Raw genomic sequence first — 16,479 nt, 5'->3', positions numbered from 1 at the left:
AGTTGGGGAAAACTTGGGAGGAAAACAGACTTTTTCTTTCTTTTTTTTTTTTTTAAGTGGTAAAGGTGAGACTTGGGAACTTGGGAACAAGATTTTGGACTCCTAAGTATGAACTGTGTACTGGGACATATAAGGGGAGATGTCAGGTAGGTGATCAGAGGAAAGATCTGGGTTGAAAAATAAAAATTTGAGACTTAGGACCATATAGCTAATATTTAAAGGAATGAGGATGGATGAGATCATTCAATGAAGGAGAAAACGGGAGAAGAGGGTGGAGAACCAGGCTGTAAGGAACTGTAGTATTTGGAAATTTTGTAGAATTGAAACTCTGGGACCTTGGTGTTAGAGTAGCAAACGTACAGCTCTAGCAAAACACTTCTCATTAGATCCTATTACTAGAATTGGGGGTCAAGCCCCTTCCACAGTTTAGAGGATGTTATGTTAGGAAGTTTTAGTGTGGCTGGGTGTGTCTCTGAGTATTTTTATTATCCTAGTTCTCTAACTTAAAATGTTGCCTAAGAAAGGAAAGGGTCATCCTGACGTGAAAATATTCACAAATGAGCCGACCACTTAAAAAATTAGTTCCTACTCAGATATCACTGCTACACCTTTTCTATTCTTTTTATTTTTTTATTTTTTTTTTATTTATAAGTAAGCTCTACACCCAACTGTGGGGCTCGAACTTACAGCCTCCCTAGGTCCCTAGGTCAAGAGTCGCATGTTCTACTGACTGAGCCAGTCAGGCGCATCTTTTTCTATTCTTTTAATTTCGTTATAAGTCATTGTCCTTGCTTCATACCAGGAATGGGATCACATGCTGTATATTGATTGTGATTATAAACCTTGCAAAAGATTCAGGTTTTCTTGAAATTTATAAACATGAATTTGGTAACTATTTGAAGCACAAATAAAATCACTGGCAAGTGAGGAAATGCCAGTTGATTGAAGACATTATGATTAGGTAGGCATCTTAAAAGAAAGAATTTAATGTCAAAGGATTAAGAGAGGCTTTTGGGGAAGTTGATGGAATCCTTGAATATTATACCCAAACATGACTGTATTTATGATCATGCTGAAAAGTCAAACAATGAAGACTATCTTGTAGTGTTTAAAAGAATTTTGCCAGGAAAAACTACTCCAAGAAATTCCGATTAACACTTGATTCATTTTTTGTTCGTTCTAAGAATCAGCACTTAGTTGTAACTGAAATCTAAATTTTGTAAAATATTTCTTGGTTCCTTTAATTCAGGGTAAAATTCTAAATGAATATATTTTTTAAAAACTATAATATAAAAGTGTTATTCCTTTTAAAAGTGGATTCACCTTAAATGGCCTCAAAGTTAAAGAGGTGCCTGGCTGGCTCAGCCAGTAGAGCATGTGACTCGGTCTTGGGGTTGTAAGTTCGAGCCTCACATTGGATGTAGAGATTACTTAAAAGGAGAATTTTTAAAAAATAAAAAATAAAAATAAATGGCCAGTTATAGCTTTAGTTCTCGTTTTCTGTGTAACATCGAAGGACTTTTTTGGTTATGGGCTTTATATTTGTAGTTGGCATATTCAAAAAAAATTGTACTGTATTTTCTGATTTTTAATTAAAAAAAAAAGAAAAGACAAACCCAGTCACTCTTAAATGCTGTACTTTGTTTATGGGCTTGCCATCTGTGAGGTAGGTGGCAAGGTGTTAACAGGCAGTGGACTTCCTAAAAGTTGTGGTAGATTAAGCAAGCAACTGTTGTGACATGTGTTCAGGGTGGTGGGAAAAGGATTTACAGTAATGAAGTGTTGGTATTTTGGTCATTCCCCTAGGTAAAACCGTTTAGTCCTAATATCTGAAGGACAACATTGAACTGTTAAATCTGTCTACATAATATGCTTTTTTAGTTTATTGAAAAATCAGGAATACCTTTTGAGTAAGAAAAAAGAAATTGATTCACGCCTGTCCTTTGGCTATTATATTGCTTGTAGGTACTTTTACATAAATAACTAGAATGGAAGCAGATGAAATACATTATTCAACTTGTTAATACATTTTGTGAAGTGTTGAAAGTTGACCAGGTTGGGTTTATCCTAACTTAAGTTTTTAGCTAACCATGTAATCCCTTTTCCATGAATTTTTTCTTTGAGGGTTAGCTATTGTAAAAGTAATAGTAGAAAGTAGACTGAAAGATATTTAAATTAATGATTAAGGACCTATTTTGAGTTTTGTTCTAAATACTGTTCAGAAAGAGGGGCATCTGGCTGGCTCTGACAGAAGAGCATGCGACTCTTCATTTCAAGGTCGTGAGTTCGAGCCCCATGTAGGGTATAGAGATTACTTAGATAAATAAAACTTAAATAAATATTGTTCAGAAAGAGTGCAGATTGATTGACTTTAACATGCGTCTGTGATCCGAGTACCTTGGAGGTCATTAGTACTTCCAAATTTGGCTTTATTGAATATAGTGTGAACAGTGTGCCTATCAATCTAGATTGTACTATCTCCTGCGGGGCCAGTTCAATAATTTGCCACATTTAAAACATTACTATTTTTAAAAATTATTTTATTTGCATTTCCTATTTTAGGGCATTTCCCTTTTTGTCTTTAGTAGGTAAAGGTGATTATTTTCTGTATTACAATATTTTGTCATATACTTGAAATAAAGGAAGTCTATTAACCTTCAGATGGAGTCAGTTCTATGAAATAATGCTTTTATCACTCATGAGAAATGAGTTAATTTATTTCATAGCTAATAACAAGCAGGGACTTAGAAAGTGTCCCTTGTTTAGCTCCAGTTTAATCACAGAAATCTTGCATCCTCCTAAACTCTAATTTTCCATTAAGATGCTGCTTAGAATAACACACTCGCATTATATATCTAGAAAAGTTATAGCACAAATGCATTATTGCATGTTTCTGCTCTTAAATGGTATAATAATTTTTGCTATTCTTGAATACTTTTGAGAAAAACCATTTTACACTTACGAAAATAATCACCTTCCTTAAAACTAACTTCGTTTTCAAATGCAGTATTTATTTAATTTTGCCATTGTCAGTATTAGTTTTGTGTTTTGTTTTATTGATTGTCCTAATGTAGATTCACTTCACTGACTTAACAAGTGTTTTGTGTGCTTGGTGGATAATAGGGATGGTTTTCTTTCTTTTCCTCCTTCTTCCTCTTCCTCTTTCTTTTCTTTTAAAAAAATCTCTTCTAGTAAAGATGGAAGTTCTTATTTTGGGCTTATGAAGAGTTTTTATGTTTTCTGTAAGTTCTTCTGGAATCATGAAAATTTTTATTGTCTAGGGAGAGGTTCTATAACTTTTGTCAACTTTTTAAAGGGTTCTATGTCTCAAAAAGCATTGCTTTAAGGTTTTATCCAGTACAGAGAAAATCAGTGTTTAAACTTATATAACAATATTTGAAATCAGAGCCCAGATATTTAGCCCTTAATAATGTTGGGTATATGACTTTAGTACCTGTGGCAGAATAATCTTCAAAAAAGGAAAACTAAAAGAAATTACAACTTTTTTCTTCTGACGTAGATAATGAGTTACAAGGCACTAATAGTTCTGGATCATTGGGTGGTCTTGATGTTCGAAGACGAATTCCTATAAAGCTCATCTCCAAACAAGGGAACAAAGCCAAAACTGCACCTCGAACTCCAAGGACTATAAACAGGATGCCTGCAAAGGCTCCACCTGGTGATGAAGGTAATTTGTTTAAACTGACAAGTCCAAAAGTCTTTCTTTTGTATCTCATTCCACCAAATTATCCATGTGGTCTTATTTATTTATTTACTTAAGATCTTTTTGTATCTTACTGCTTCATTTTTTAGTCTTTTTGTTTGACTTCTCGTTTTGGCATGTACTTTTTCTCTTCCTTTATAGTATTTTTGGTTTTTTCTTTTGTTATAGAAAGTAACACTGCCTGTTGTTAAAAAAAAAAAAAAAACACCTAAATAATATTGCAGAGAGCATAATATTAAAAGTAAAATTTGTTCCTTTACCTTGACAATACTTCACCAAAATAATTTTTTATAGTAACGTTTTAATGTATAACTGCCCTTTTTGCATGTAAGATGCATTTGAAATTTTGCTGTTTATCAGTGTGTACAGATGTACTCATTTAAGAAAACAGGTTTAGATTTTTTTATGGATATGCCATAATTGAATAATTTTTCTAACTTTTTTGCTGTTAAAAACAATGTTGTAGTAAATATTTTTGTACATACAGCTTAGCATGTATACTTGGTGTCGATTTAAACTTTGCATGATTTGGGTATTTTTTAACTTAGAATTTAACGGATATTGTCAAATAGCTTTTCAAAAAAATATATCAGTTTATATTCCCACACACCACTATTGGAACTATTGACCTTTTAAAATTTTTGTTTTGATATATACATTTCTTTAATTATGAGTGGGGTTGTGTATATATCTTTTCATAGTATTGGTCATTTCTTTTGCCTGGGATCTACCTGTTCATATCCTTTAACCATTTTTTTTCTGTTTTGTCTTTCTCTTGATTTTCTATGAGTTCTTTACAAATTGTACAAATCGGCTCCTTGTGTTATGTTGTGTATATTCACCATTTATCTTTTGCATTTTATATATACAATTTTTATTGTAGAGAAGTTTGAAGATTCTGTGTAGTCAGCTACCAATCCTGTCTTTTCTGTTATGACTTCTGGGTTTTATAAAATTCTTAGAAAGGCCTTTCCCCTGTTTCATGAGCATAGCATAGTTTTCCCATCTTACCCTTTAGTACAGGGTCAGCAGACTATGGCCTGTGGACCAAATCCAGCCCAGTTTTTATAAAGTCTTACTGGAGCACAGCCATGCCCATTCATTTAAGTACTATTCATGGTTGCTTTCACACTGTAATGGCATAGTTGAATAATTACAAGAGGCCAGCACAGCTGAAAATATTCACTTATCTAGCCTTTTACAGGAAAAGTTAGCTGGCATTGGAACATTTATGCACATATATTTCATTATTAAATAAAGTGGAGTTTGGCTCTGTGTATTTTTTCTCTAAAACAGCTGGCTATTTGTCCCACCTATTGAATGATCTGTCTTTTCTGTGCCGAATATGAATCCCATCATTATCGTACATTAAAGGTCTAAATGACTTATGTCTGTTTCTAAATTTTCTGTTCTGTTCCAGCAATCTGTCTGTATTTCTTTTTGGAATTAAAATGTTTTAATTATACCTCATATTATGGTTCCTTTTATTGTACGGTATCTCTCCCCATCTGAACAAGCGCATTTGAAGTCAAATGTTATAAATCGTAATGGTAGCAACTTAGGGCTGCTGCACTGTCCATAATGTAGGGTGCCCTCTCTTTGGTCTTTTGGTTTCATTTAATAATTTCTAAAGACTACACAGTAATATGGAAATAAATTCTTGTTGTAATAATCCGAACAAGGCAAAAAAGCTAAAAACCCCCTTCTAGCCTCTTCCTCTCAGATATCCCTTCATTCCCTCTCCTCTCCCCAAGCCCACATCCTTTTCTAGAGGGAACTGCTGTTACATTCTCTTTCTTAATAGAGCAAACTGAGGCTGAAGGTAATTTTTGAATACTTTAGATTCACTTATTTGGGGTAAAAAAAATAATAAGTGATTGGTGTTTTTCCTAGGCACTGATCAAAAATAGGGAGTTTTGGGTGCTGATATAGTTATATGAATACATATAATATGTAGTTTAAGGATAGGAGTACAGGTTGAAAAATGATTATGTGCTCCTCATTTCCTTGTGTATTATTTTGTGCAATAATTTTCTGCATTTTAGATAAATAAGAGAAATTGATTTTCCTTATTTTGAGTTTTAGATGATAGCAGTTTTTATAAGGTATAAATGAGCCATATAAGAGTCTGTGGTCACTCATTTGTAACTTTATAAGAACACTCTTTGAACTCTACTTGTTTTGGAGATAATTAGCAGTGTCCTGAAGTGTGTATATCAGCTTCAAAAAATTCTTGCATCATTGTATTTGTGTGTATGTCCATGTGCCCACCAATATGCAGGTGCTGTAATGTAGCCATGTGGGTGAAGTTAAAACTTCTGTGCTTGGGCTACTCTGTTTACCAGTTCTAGGGCGAAAAGAGACATGAGAAGCCTGGCATTTTGGAGGGATAGATGTGTCTTCTCAGCTTTACTTTAGGTAATCGGATTCTACCTAGAATTACCATCAGACTATCCATTGGTTTTCTGTTCTTTTGTATAAGATGAGAAGATTACGATCAGGGTCAGAGAAATTGAGCCTGTTTGATCTTCATGGCTTTATCGGTATATGCAGCGTGGAGGAGGATACTTGTGATCAGATATGATATGGCTTCTGCTGTTTGGTTGATAAACCAGGGAGAGGTTTTAACTGAAAGAATGAAGTATGAATATGTTTCTAAAATCGGGCTCAGTTTTAAGACTGGAGAGGATACCTAATTTACTAAGTTGTAAGAAGAAAATCTGCAGAATTCTTTGTTTCCATTGTATACTTTTGGCAATAAAATCAGCCTCTTGCAGCATGGTCCCACTTTTGTAGGAAGATTAGAATAAGTGGTGATCAGTATCTTAAAAGTTTGTGCAACAAGTGTGATGATGGTAATTAGTGAAGTTTTGTACTAGAGATAGTCTGATAAGTTAATAAGAGCACTTGAATGGGAGTGAAGAGTTCTGAGGTCTGTTCCTGGCTCTACCACCAAAGTGTTGAGTTATTACGGGTCTCCATACTACAGTAGTCTCAATTGTGAAGTAAGAGAGTTGGACTAGATAGTCGCCAAGATAATTTCTGGCTGATATTTTAAACTCTATTCAAACTAGTCTTGATTATCTTGTCCTTAGAAGAGCTTTGAAAGGGATCAGATAGGCTTTTCAGTGAACATGTCTGTGGTACCATGTACATGTACTTCCAAAATGAAATTTAGGCTTTGAAAAGTTAATCTTTAACACTTTCTTTTCTCAGAAGGATTTGATTATAATGAAGAAGAACGATATGACTGTAAAGGAGGCGAACTGTTTGGAAATCAGCGAAGATTTCCTGGACACCTTTTTTGGGACTTCCAGGTATAACTAAAAATAAAAAATTTTATTAGAACAATGAAATATCTTAAATATTTTATTAGAACAATCAGAATACTTAAAGAATGGTATGAACTTGTGATAGCTGTAATATCACACTTCTTAGAACACTCAAATGATTTGTTTAGTAATGCCCTGTTTCCACTATTTTCAAAAATAATTTGAAGTCATTTTCAGTAAGGTCAATAACCATAAACACTAAGAGGAATAAAAAGCTAACAGTGGCACAACTAATGATGTGGAATATATGGGAATTATACCAAGAAACCTTTAATTGTTCTAATAACTTTTATAAATACTAATCAGTCCATTGCATAAATTATTTATAATTTTTAGAAATGCTTTAAAAGGAAATTAATTATATCATTTCAACAGATAAATATCTTAGGTGAAAAGGATGATACACCAGTTCATTTCTGTGACAAATGTGGATTACCTATTAAAATCTATGGGCGAATGGTAAGTATTACTAAATTAAATGTTTTAGTAAATGTAAACATTTGCATAGAGATGGGATTCTGAAATTTAAGTAGATAAGTTTATCACTGTTTAATGACTAAGTTCGTGACATTTTTAAATAAGTATGAAATAGCTAAGGGAAATTTTGGGATATTGACAAATTCTTGAATTGCTTAAAAAATGCTAAGGAAACTAACTTCTGAAAACTTACTTCTTTGGACTGTGTGATACTTGTTAGTATACATTTATTATAGTTTATTAAGGAAAAGTGTTTTTTTCTTGTTTAAAGAATAAAATCAGTTATTACTCGTTTCTGAAGGCCATAATTATTAATGTAAAACTAATACTTAGAATTTTGGAGAATTGAATTCTAATCATTAAAAACAATTAACAACCCCCGAGCTGTAATTTTATAGTAATTGTGACACATCCTCCCTTAAAAAAAGATAGTTTACATTTGTGTTTGAAAAAAAATTGAATTCAGTAATATATCTGCTGGTAGAGGGCATATATTTTACACTCTTGCTTTGCTGTGTAACATAACTAAATAACAGTAATGGATTGTGAATTTTAAAATGGTTTAACATCATTTTACTGTGTCCTTCTGATTTATTTTTAAATTTTTATAAGTTCATTAACTGCCAGAGAAAAATGCTACTTATATGAAATATAGGAGATACCTGTTTTTATTGCTTTGGAATAGTTTCAGGAGGAACAGGATAAGATAAAACATGGTTATGGTATTCTTTGGGAGCTTTTTTTAAATTATTTTTTTAATTTTAAATTTTTAATAGAAGTATAGTTGACATTAAATTAGTATTAGGTGTACAACATAATGGTTAGACAATTACATACATTATACTGTGCTCACCATGATAAGTGTGGTTACCATCTTTCACCACACAAAGTTATTACACTGTTTTTGACTATATTTCAATATTGATTATGCTGTATTTTTCATTCCTGTGACTTGTTTTATAACTGGAAGTTTGTACCTCTTAATCACATTCACCTATTTTGCCACAACTACTAATGTGTTCTCTGTATTTATGACTGTTTATCTTGTTACTGTGTTTGTTCTGTTTTTTACATTCCACATGTAAATGAAATCATATGGTATTTGTCTTTCTCTGTTTTGTTTTGTTATTAAGATTTATTTATTTCAGAGAGACCGTGCTCATGAGCAGGGTTCGGGGAGGGGTGGAGGGCAGAGGGAGAGACTCTCAAGCAGACTCCCTGCTGCAGCTCAGTCTCATGACCCTGAAATCCTGAAGTGAGCGGAAATCAAGAGTCTGATATTTAACTGACAGAGCCATGCAGGCGCCTCTGTTTTTCTCTGGCTGACTTTACTTAGCATAACACCCTCTGGGTTCACCTACATTGTCGCAGATGGCAAGATGTAATTCTTTTTAAGTGTATTTTTGTATTATTTGCATTTTTATTATGTGTATTATTTACTTTTATTGTATTATTTTTATTGTAATTTTTAAATATTCCATTGTGTGTATGTACCACATCTTCTTTATCCATTTATCTATCATTAGACACTTGGGTTGCTTCCATATCTTGTTTATTATAAATAATGTTGCAGTAAACATAAGGGTGCATATGCCTTTTCGAGTTAGTGTTTTCATTTTCCTCAGGTAAATCCCCAGAAGTGGAGTTACTGGATCGTATGGTACTNCCATAACGCCGGGATCACGCCCTGAGCCGAAGGCAGACGCTTAACCACTGTGCCACCCAGGCGCCCCTCAAGTTTTAGTTTTTTTGAGGAACTGCCATACAGTTTCCCACAGTGGCTGCACCAATTTACATTCCTACCAACAGTGCAGTGAGGGTTCTTTTTTCTCCACATCCTCACCAACACGTTATTTGTTGTCTTTTTGATACAAGCCATTCATACAGATGTAAGGTGATACCTCATTGTGGTTTTGATTTGCATTTCTTTCATGATTAGTGATGTTGAGCATCTTTTTACGTGCCTATCGGCCATGTGTATCTCTTCTTTGGAAAAATGTTTATTCAGGTCTTCTGCCCATTTTTATTCAGGTTATTGGGTGGTATTTGTTTTGTCTGTTTGTTTTGGTGTTGAGTTGTATGAGTTCTTTATGTGTTTTAGGTAATAACCCCTAATTGGACATATCATTTGCAAATTTTTTCTCCCATTCAGTAGATTGTCTTTTTGCTCTGTTGATGGTTTCCTTTGCTGTGCAGAAGCATTTTAGTTTGTTGTAGTCCCAGATAATTATTTTTGCTTTTATTTTCTTTGCCTGAGGAGACATCTGGAAAAATGTTGCTTAGATTGCTGTCCCAAGAAATTGCTGCCTATGTTTTCTTTTAGGACTTTGATGGTTTCAGGTCATACCTGTAGGTCATTAAGCCATTTTGAGTTTATTTTTGTGTATGGTATAAGAAAGTGGTCCAGTTTCATTCTTTTCCTAGCTGCCCAGTTTCCCAACACCATTTATTGAAGAAACTGCGTTTTCCCCATTGCGTATTTTTGCTTCCTTTGTTGTAGATTAATTGACCATATGAGCGTGGGTTTATTTCTGGGCTCAATTCTGTTTCATTCATTTGTATCTGTTTTGTGCCAGTACCATCCCGTTTTAATTACTACAGCTTTGTAGTTTAGTTTGAAATCTGGGATTGTGATACCTCCAAAATTGTTCTTTCTCAATATTACTTTGGCTATCCAGGGTCTTTGTGGTTCCATACAAACTTTAGGACATTTTTTGTTCTAGTTCTGTGAAAAATTGTATTGAATGTGTAGATTGCTTTGGATAGTATGGGCTTCTTTAGGAGCTTTACATGCTAGGAACCACAGGATGAAACTCACAGCATTTATACTTCCAGAGAGTGTAAGCAGATGCACATGTGTACCATTACTGGGGAAAGGGCCAAAGTTTTCATTATATTCTCAAAGGGCTTTGTTACTGAAAAAGGTTAACTGTTGCTTTTCTGATGTTTACTTTGATGAATAGTTCTCAGGTGCTTTCTGTATCTAAGTTACTGTGCTTACAGTTATTTTTTATGGAAATATTTTAAATTCTGGTGTGCTTAACTAATATGTCTCTGTTCACAGATTCCATGCAAGCATGTTTTTTGCTATGACTGTGCTATTTTACATGAAAAAAAAGGAGATAAGATGTGTCCAGGGTAAGATTATTACATTTTTAAATAATAAAGTTTGTGATGGGATGAGTTGTAATCTAGGTTAAAGGTCAGGGTAGGATGTAAGTCAGCAGCAGGATATCAAATATGCAGACAGGGCTAATCTTTCTTTGTGAGCCCAGAGTCGGCCTTACCCTTCTCCTTAGGATAGGGCTAGGTAGCTATTATCTGTCCATTCATATTGGCCAAAACAAATATATTTGTCATCACAAAATTAGGGCTATAAACCAAAATAGTTTTTGGGTTTTTTTTTGTTTTTTTTTCTGATGAGACTCAAGCAGTGATTGAGAACAGAGATTTTGGAATTAGAATTCCTGGCTTCAAATCCCTATTTTGCCACTTACTAGCTATGTGACAGGTTGTTTCTTCATCTGTAAAATGGAGCTAATAATAGTATCTACCTCCTGTGTTGTTGTTAGAACCAAACTGTGTATGTGTAGTACCTAAAATATAATAAGTACTATGTTAAGTATAAGCTCTTATTTATTATCTTCAAATCTTATTATTTATGTCTCAAGTGTATCTTAGAACCCCATCACCAGCTCGGAAAAGTTATGAAGAAGATCTAGAGGTATTGGTTGATATTGATCCAGTTTGGGATGGTCTTGAAAGATCCAGAATGAATTAGGAATTTTTATATCCGTTTAGAACCCCTGATAGAAGGCTTGAGAAAGCTTTGAGACAAACTTCCTTGGAAGAGCTATAGGTTTCTGAGACTTTAGAACCTGTGTCAGAAACTATCCTAAGCTTGCTAGTATTGGTTGATAACAGAATTATGGACAGTTGTAGGGGATGATTTCTTTTTATGGTGTAGGAAGATTGGCATCACTGAGAGAAAAAGGATGATTCACTAAGTGTTCTAATGTTAATATTTAAAAGGGAATTTAGTTTTCAAGATATTAAGTGTAATCCCCCCAGTAAGTGCCTCACTGGTTGGCCCTTAGCTATTTGAGAACATAAGCCTGTCTGGCTTAACAGACTCAAATTAGGAAGTGAAGAAATGGCAACACAAGTTAATGTAAATATTGTATACTGTTGCTTTTAAGTATCACCCAAAACAAAGTGCCTTACATCATGTTACTGTAGAGATATTTCTGAGTTTATAGCAAATAAGAAGCAAAAAATGAGAACTTTGCCAAGTGGCCACTCATGGGAAGCCTGCTAGGATCGAGGAGTACCAGCCTTACGGCAAGGATGGAAATGTGGACACAACTCAAAATCAAGAATATAGAGCCATTTAATATAGTCTCAGATGACCCGACACACATATTCAATGATCGTAGCTTATATCTGTGCATACGTAGTACTTAACTAGTGTTTCAGTCCTGTCACTTTCATTGTTTCATTTATCCCAGGATATTCTTTTAAGTAGGGCAAATTAGATAAAAAAAAAAACAAAACAAAAAACATTGTGAGTTAGGTAGAGTGCATGTTTTAACCCCATATTGCAGATGAAGAAATAAAAAGATTAAAAGACTTCTCCAAGTTTACAGAGCCAATGCTTGACCCCAGTTCTTCTGATACCTGGTGCAGTCCTCTTCCCTCTATTTCAAAAAGACTCCAAAGGCAAGTGTGGATTAAATACAGTGAATGAAGAAGAGTTATCATTTTGACCCTGAGTCACTAAGAAAATGTTTGGTTAACTTTAGTGCTTGCAGTTTAGAAGGGAGTGTGTAATACTTCTTGGTAGTAAAATTGTCTGGTAATTCTTCTTAAGGGATTCTGGATAGTCAGGGTTTGAATTTAAATTGTTTACGTTGTTTAGTGTTAGGAACCCTGATGATTAGGTTGATCTCATGCATTTTCGTAGTCCTTGCAGCATCTTGTACTTCGTGTTGTTTGCTCAGCACGTACTTATTGCTCAGTAAATACCGAACAAGTTTGGATTCCATGACTATGACAGATCTTTGGTTTATCCTTTCTGGATATTTTTGCAAATGGATGCAAAGCGTAGAGTTGTTTGAGACGACCAGATCATTCTAGGTCTTAGGAAGAATAGGTCTTTTCCTAAAACATACTCTGTTTGATGAGTACTTGTAATGTTTTCTTGTATTAAGAGTTCTGAGTTTGGTGGAAAAGCTGATGCTTAATAGGGTACAGACCACAGAGTGGGAGAGATTAAAGGTTTCACTTACAGTAACTATAGCTTTTAATTGGGAACTTCTGCAATGTTTTCCACAAGTGATTTTAAAAACAGGCCTATCTGTGAAGTTATGTGCATTATTTTTATAGTCTGCTTTCAGTAAATCAATTTTTTCCCCTTCTAATTTAGCTGTAGTGATCCTGTGCAGCGAATCGAGCAGTGTACACGAGGTTCTCTCTTCATGTGTAGCATTGTTCAAGGGTGCAAGAGAACATACTTGTCTCAGAGAGACTTACAGGCTCATATCAACCACCGCCATATGAGAGCTGGAAAACCTGTTACCCGTGCTTCACTTGAAAACGTTCATCCTCCTATTGCCCCACCACCCGCCGAAATCCCCGAGCGTTTTATAATGCCGCCAGACAAGCACCATATGAGCCATATTCCGCCAAAGCAGCACATCATGATGCCACCACCTCCTTTGCAACACGTGCCACACGAGCACTATAATCAGCCACACGAGGATATCCGTGCTCCTCCTGCAGAGCTGGCCATGGCTCCGCCTCCACCTCGTTCGGTCAGTCAGGAAACCTTTCGTATCTCCACAAGAAAACACAGCAATTTGATAACTGTCCCTATTCAGGATGACTCAAATTCAGGTGCTAGAGAACCACCACCTCCTGCCCCAGCACCTGCTCACCACCATCCTGAATATCAGGGTCAACCAGTGGTCTCGCACCCTCATCATATTATGCCTCCACAGCAACATTATGCACCACCCCCACCTCCTCCACCACCAATAAGCCATCCAATGCCACATCCTCCCCAGGCCGCAGGCACTCCTCACTTGGTTTACAGCCAAGCTCCACCTCCACCAATGACCTCTGCTCCACCACCAATCACCCCTCCCCCTGGACATATTATTGCCCAGATGCCACCTTATATGAATCATCCTCCTCCAGGACCTCCCCCACCGCAGCATGGTGGTCCACCTGTAACTGCACCCCCTCCTCACCATTACAATCCTAACTCTTTACCCCAGTTCACTGAAGATCAAGGAACTCTGAGCCCTCCATTTACACAACCAGGGGGAATGAGTCCTGGTATATGGCCTGCACCAAGAGGGCCACCTCCTCCTCCACGAATGCAGGGTCCGCCTTCTCAAACCCCACTTCCTGGACCACATCATCCAGATCAGACAAGATATAGACCGTATTACCAATGATTAATAGTACTTTGAACTGAAGATATGATGAGGAAAAAAAAAAACAAACTATGTATAGTCAATCTTTTAATTAAGCTTTGACTGTTTTGGGGAAGGAAAAATACCTCTTACTGAGGTGACCGTAAAACACTTAGGGTCTCGTCTCTTAAAATGGTTTTAAATCTTGACCTTAGGATTGATTTCAAGTACTATACTGTAGTGCAGATAAGTGGCTCAGTTGAGCACGGCTATATTTTAACAACTTTGTTCCCCTAGTGTGGTAAATTGACCCAGAGGTGACCATTTGTAAAAAAAAATTGAGAAGAATTTTTCATTGTTCCATTTTCAAAAATACGGCTTTTGTTAAATCCAATGTTTAGTTTTTCTTGTGATACATTTTGTTAACCTGTGTAAGAGGATTAAATTTCAAAATGGTTGTAAAAATGCTATTTTTATGTGAATTTAAGTGCAGCCACATACTGTTTTTTAAAACCATATGTTTTACCACTAATTTCCCAAAGTTACAATAAAATCCTAAAAGTAAAAATCTACTAGAATTTACTGTAAGGCAGACTGTTAAATGGTAGAGAATTATTTCACATTTTAGGCACTGAAATTTTGAGGTATATTAAGTATATAATGCACTTCACTTGGATGCCTTTTCATTTTTAGGCAGCCTCAGGAGCACCAAAATACATTGGAATTCCATGTTTATGTTTGTAATATTAAAAGGCATTAGTAATTATTTGGAAATATATGGCCAAAGCAATTGACTCTGCAGGCTCCAAGCTGTTGGGGGATACTGTTACTTGTTAATGCTTTTTACCGAATGGTTGGAATCACATGATGCACCACATTTACTAATCTTAAGTAACATTATTTTATAGAACTGTTTAAATTGTGTTATTTAGATGAAGTGTGTTCTACTCTGCTCATTGTCTTTAACTAAATATTTAGGGCTGAATAGGTTTTGTATAATTCCTCATTTCCTGGTAGAGTTTGATCTGTGCTTTGAGTGGGTTCTTGTCTATTGGGCTTTAAAGTACAATTTGAATGCCGTCGAGGAATACTGTATTAATGAAGGACGTTCTTGTAATCACAAACTTGCGTTGCTCAGGTTTCATTACTGTGTGATAAGGTTTTTTTCTCTAACTTGAAATTTTAAAGCTATTAATTATTTCCTATTCCTTTTATTGGTTAAGCACTATAAAATTTGGAACGTTTTAAAATGGAGTCAGCAGTGCAGACTACCAGATGATTTTGTATTGGAGCAAAGTAATGACTAAATTGTGAATTTCAGAGCTTTATAAGGTGCCTTTAGAGTCAGCTTTTGCATTATAGGGGCTTGTTATACAGTCCAGCTAAGATGACCACTTAACATTTTATACAGAACTCATATGTATAAATCAACACTCTTAGGATATTATTTTATATCCTTTGAATAAACCCCTGTGAAGTATTTCCTCCCCCCTAAAATGGTGCATAATATAAACATGAAAAAGTGTAGTATGCAGACATCATTTATTAACTAGTTTGTAGTGCATAAATTTAGAACATTTCTTTTTGACAAAGGGTGAACTGATGGCTAATTTACCATTTAATTCTGTCAGATACAGGCAAAAAAACAGTTTCTCATCTTGGATCATCAGGTGCAGAGGCATCTGTGAACTTAGAGCTGAAGTTAGAGATCATATCAGTGATCATTTCAGCCTTGACCAGCTGAAAATAACGAATACGCTTTTTTTTGAGTGATTTTTCACATCTAGTAATTTCAGAGTCCAGTGTTAATGCAATAGATCTAGTGAGAAATTCTTGGTATTAGAAGCGTGGGAGTGAAGTATGAACTAGTGTGAAATGGTGGTGGTGAGTGCTTCTATCATATTACTGTAGGTACTCGGACTGGTGCAAACTTGATTCCTTTTCATGCCCCTGTTTAGGAGCTGTTAAAATATTACTGTTGAAAATCCAATACCATCCTTTTTTCTTGTAATAAGAAAATAGCCAAATTCACTTTAGAGCTTTTCAGCTATCTATGAGGAGCTCTCCTGTTTTTATTGAAATTTGCTAGAGTTGAACGTGGTATGAAACCACTTAGCCTATGTATTGGACATGACAATTAGTATCATGATAAACTTCCACATGTTTAAGAGAATTCTCGTAGACTTTTAAAAAAATGATTTCAGTTAGGTTTAAAATATGTGTTATGCAGGAAGGCGGATCAGATGAATGTGTTGTAGCAGACAAAATTTTTAAATGGTGTTAGACTTGAATTCATCCAGTTATTGTTTGAATGAGGGTGGGTGGGTAGAAGGATAACAAAATTACTGTTAGTGTTTCTTTCCTTAAGGAAAAAGATGTGAATCCCAGCCTTATTTCAGGGAAGCCTTTGAAGCTATGATGGACATAAGTCTAAACTAAATGTATGTATGTTTCATTATATTGCTCTTAAGACTACTGAGGTGGCAGTTTAATTCTTAAAAACAATAAAATGGAAGCATAAATACTA

General features: G+C 35.1%; 1 protein-coding gene across 5 annotated transcripts in view; it reads left to right on the top strand.

Annotated features, from left to right (window-relative positions):
- The window catches only part of CBLL1 (Cbl proto-oncogene like 1), a 19,413-nt gene extending 2,934 nt beyond the window's left edge, over positions 1-16,479 (top strand). For 3 of the 5 annotated variants that reach the window (XM_034666396.1, XM_002913639.4, XM_034666423.1), the window contains exons 2-6: positions 3,521-3,688; positions 6,941-7,041; positions 7,432-7,515; positions 10,598-10,671; positions 12,959-16,479. In XM_034666396.1, coding sequence (XP_034522287.1) covers positions 3,521-3,688; positions 6,941-7,041; positions 7,432-7,515; positions 10,598-10,671; positions 12,959-13,994 — 1,463 coding nt within the window. In that variant the 3' untranslated portion in view covers positions 13,995-16,479. The remainder of the gene's footprint in view (positions 1-3,520; positions 3,689-6,940; positions 7,042-7,431; positions 7,516-10,597; positions 10,672-12,958) is intronic. The other 2 variants (XM_034666400.1, XM_034666413.1) reach the window with 1 other exon arrangement.

This window comes from Ailuropoda melanoleuca, chromosome 1 (genome assembly GCF_002007445.2).
Source record: "Ailuropoda melanoleuca isolate Jingjing chromosome 1, ASM200744v2, whole genome shotgun sequence".
Lineage (NCBI taxonomy): Eukaryota > Metazoa > Chordata > Mammalia > Carnivora > Ursidae > Ailuropoda > Ailuropoda melanoleuca.
This window is presented reverse-complemented; position numbering and strand designations above follow the sequence as displayed.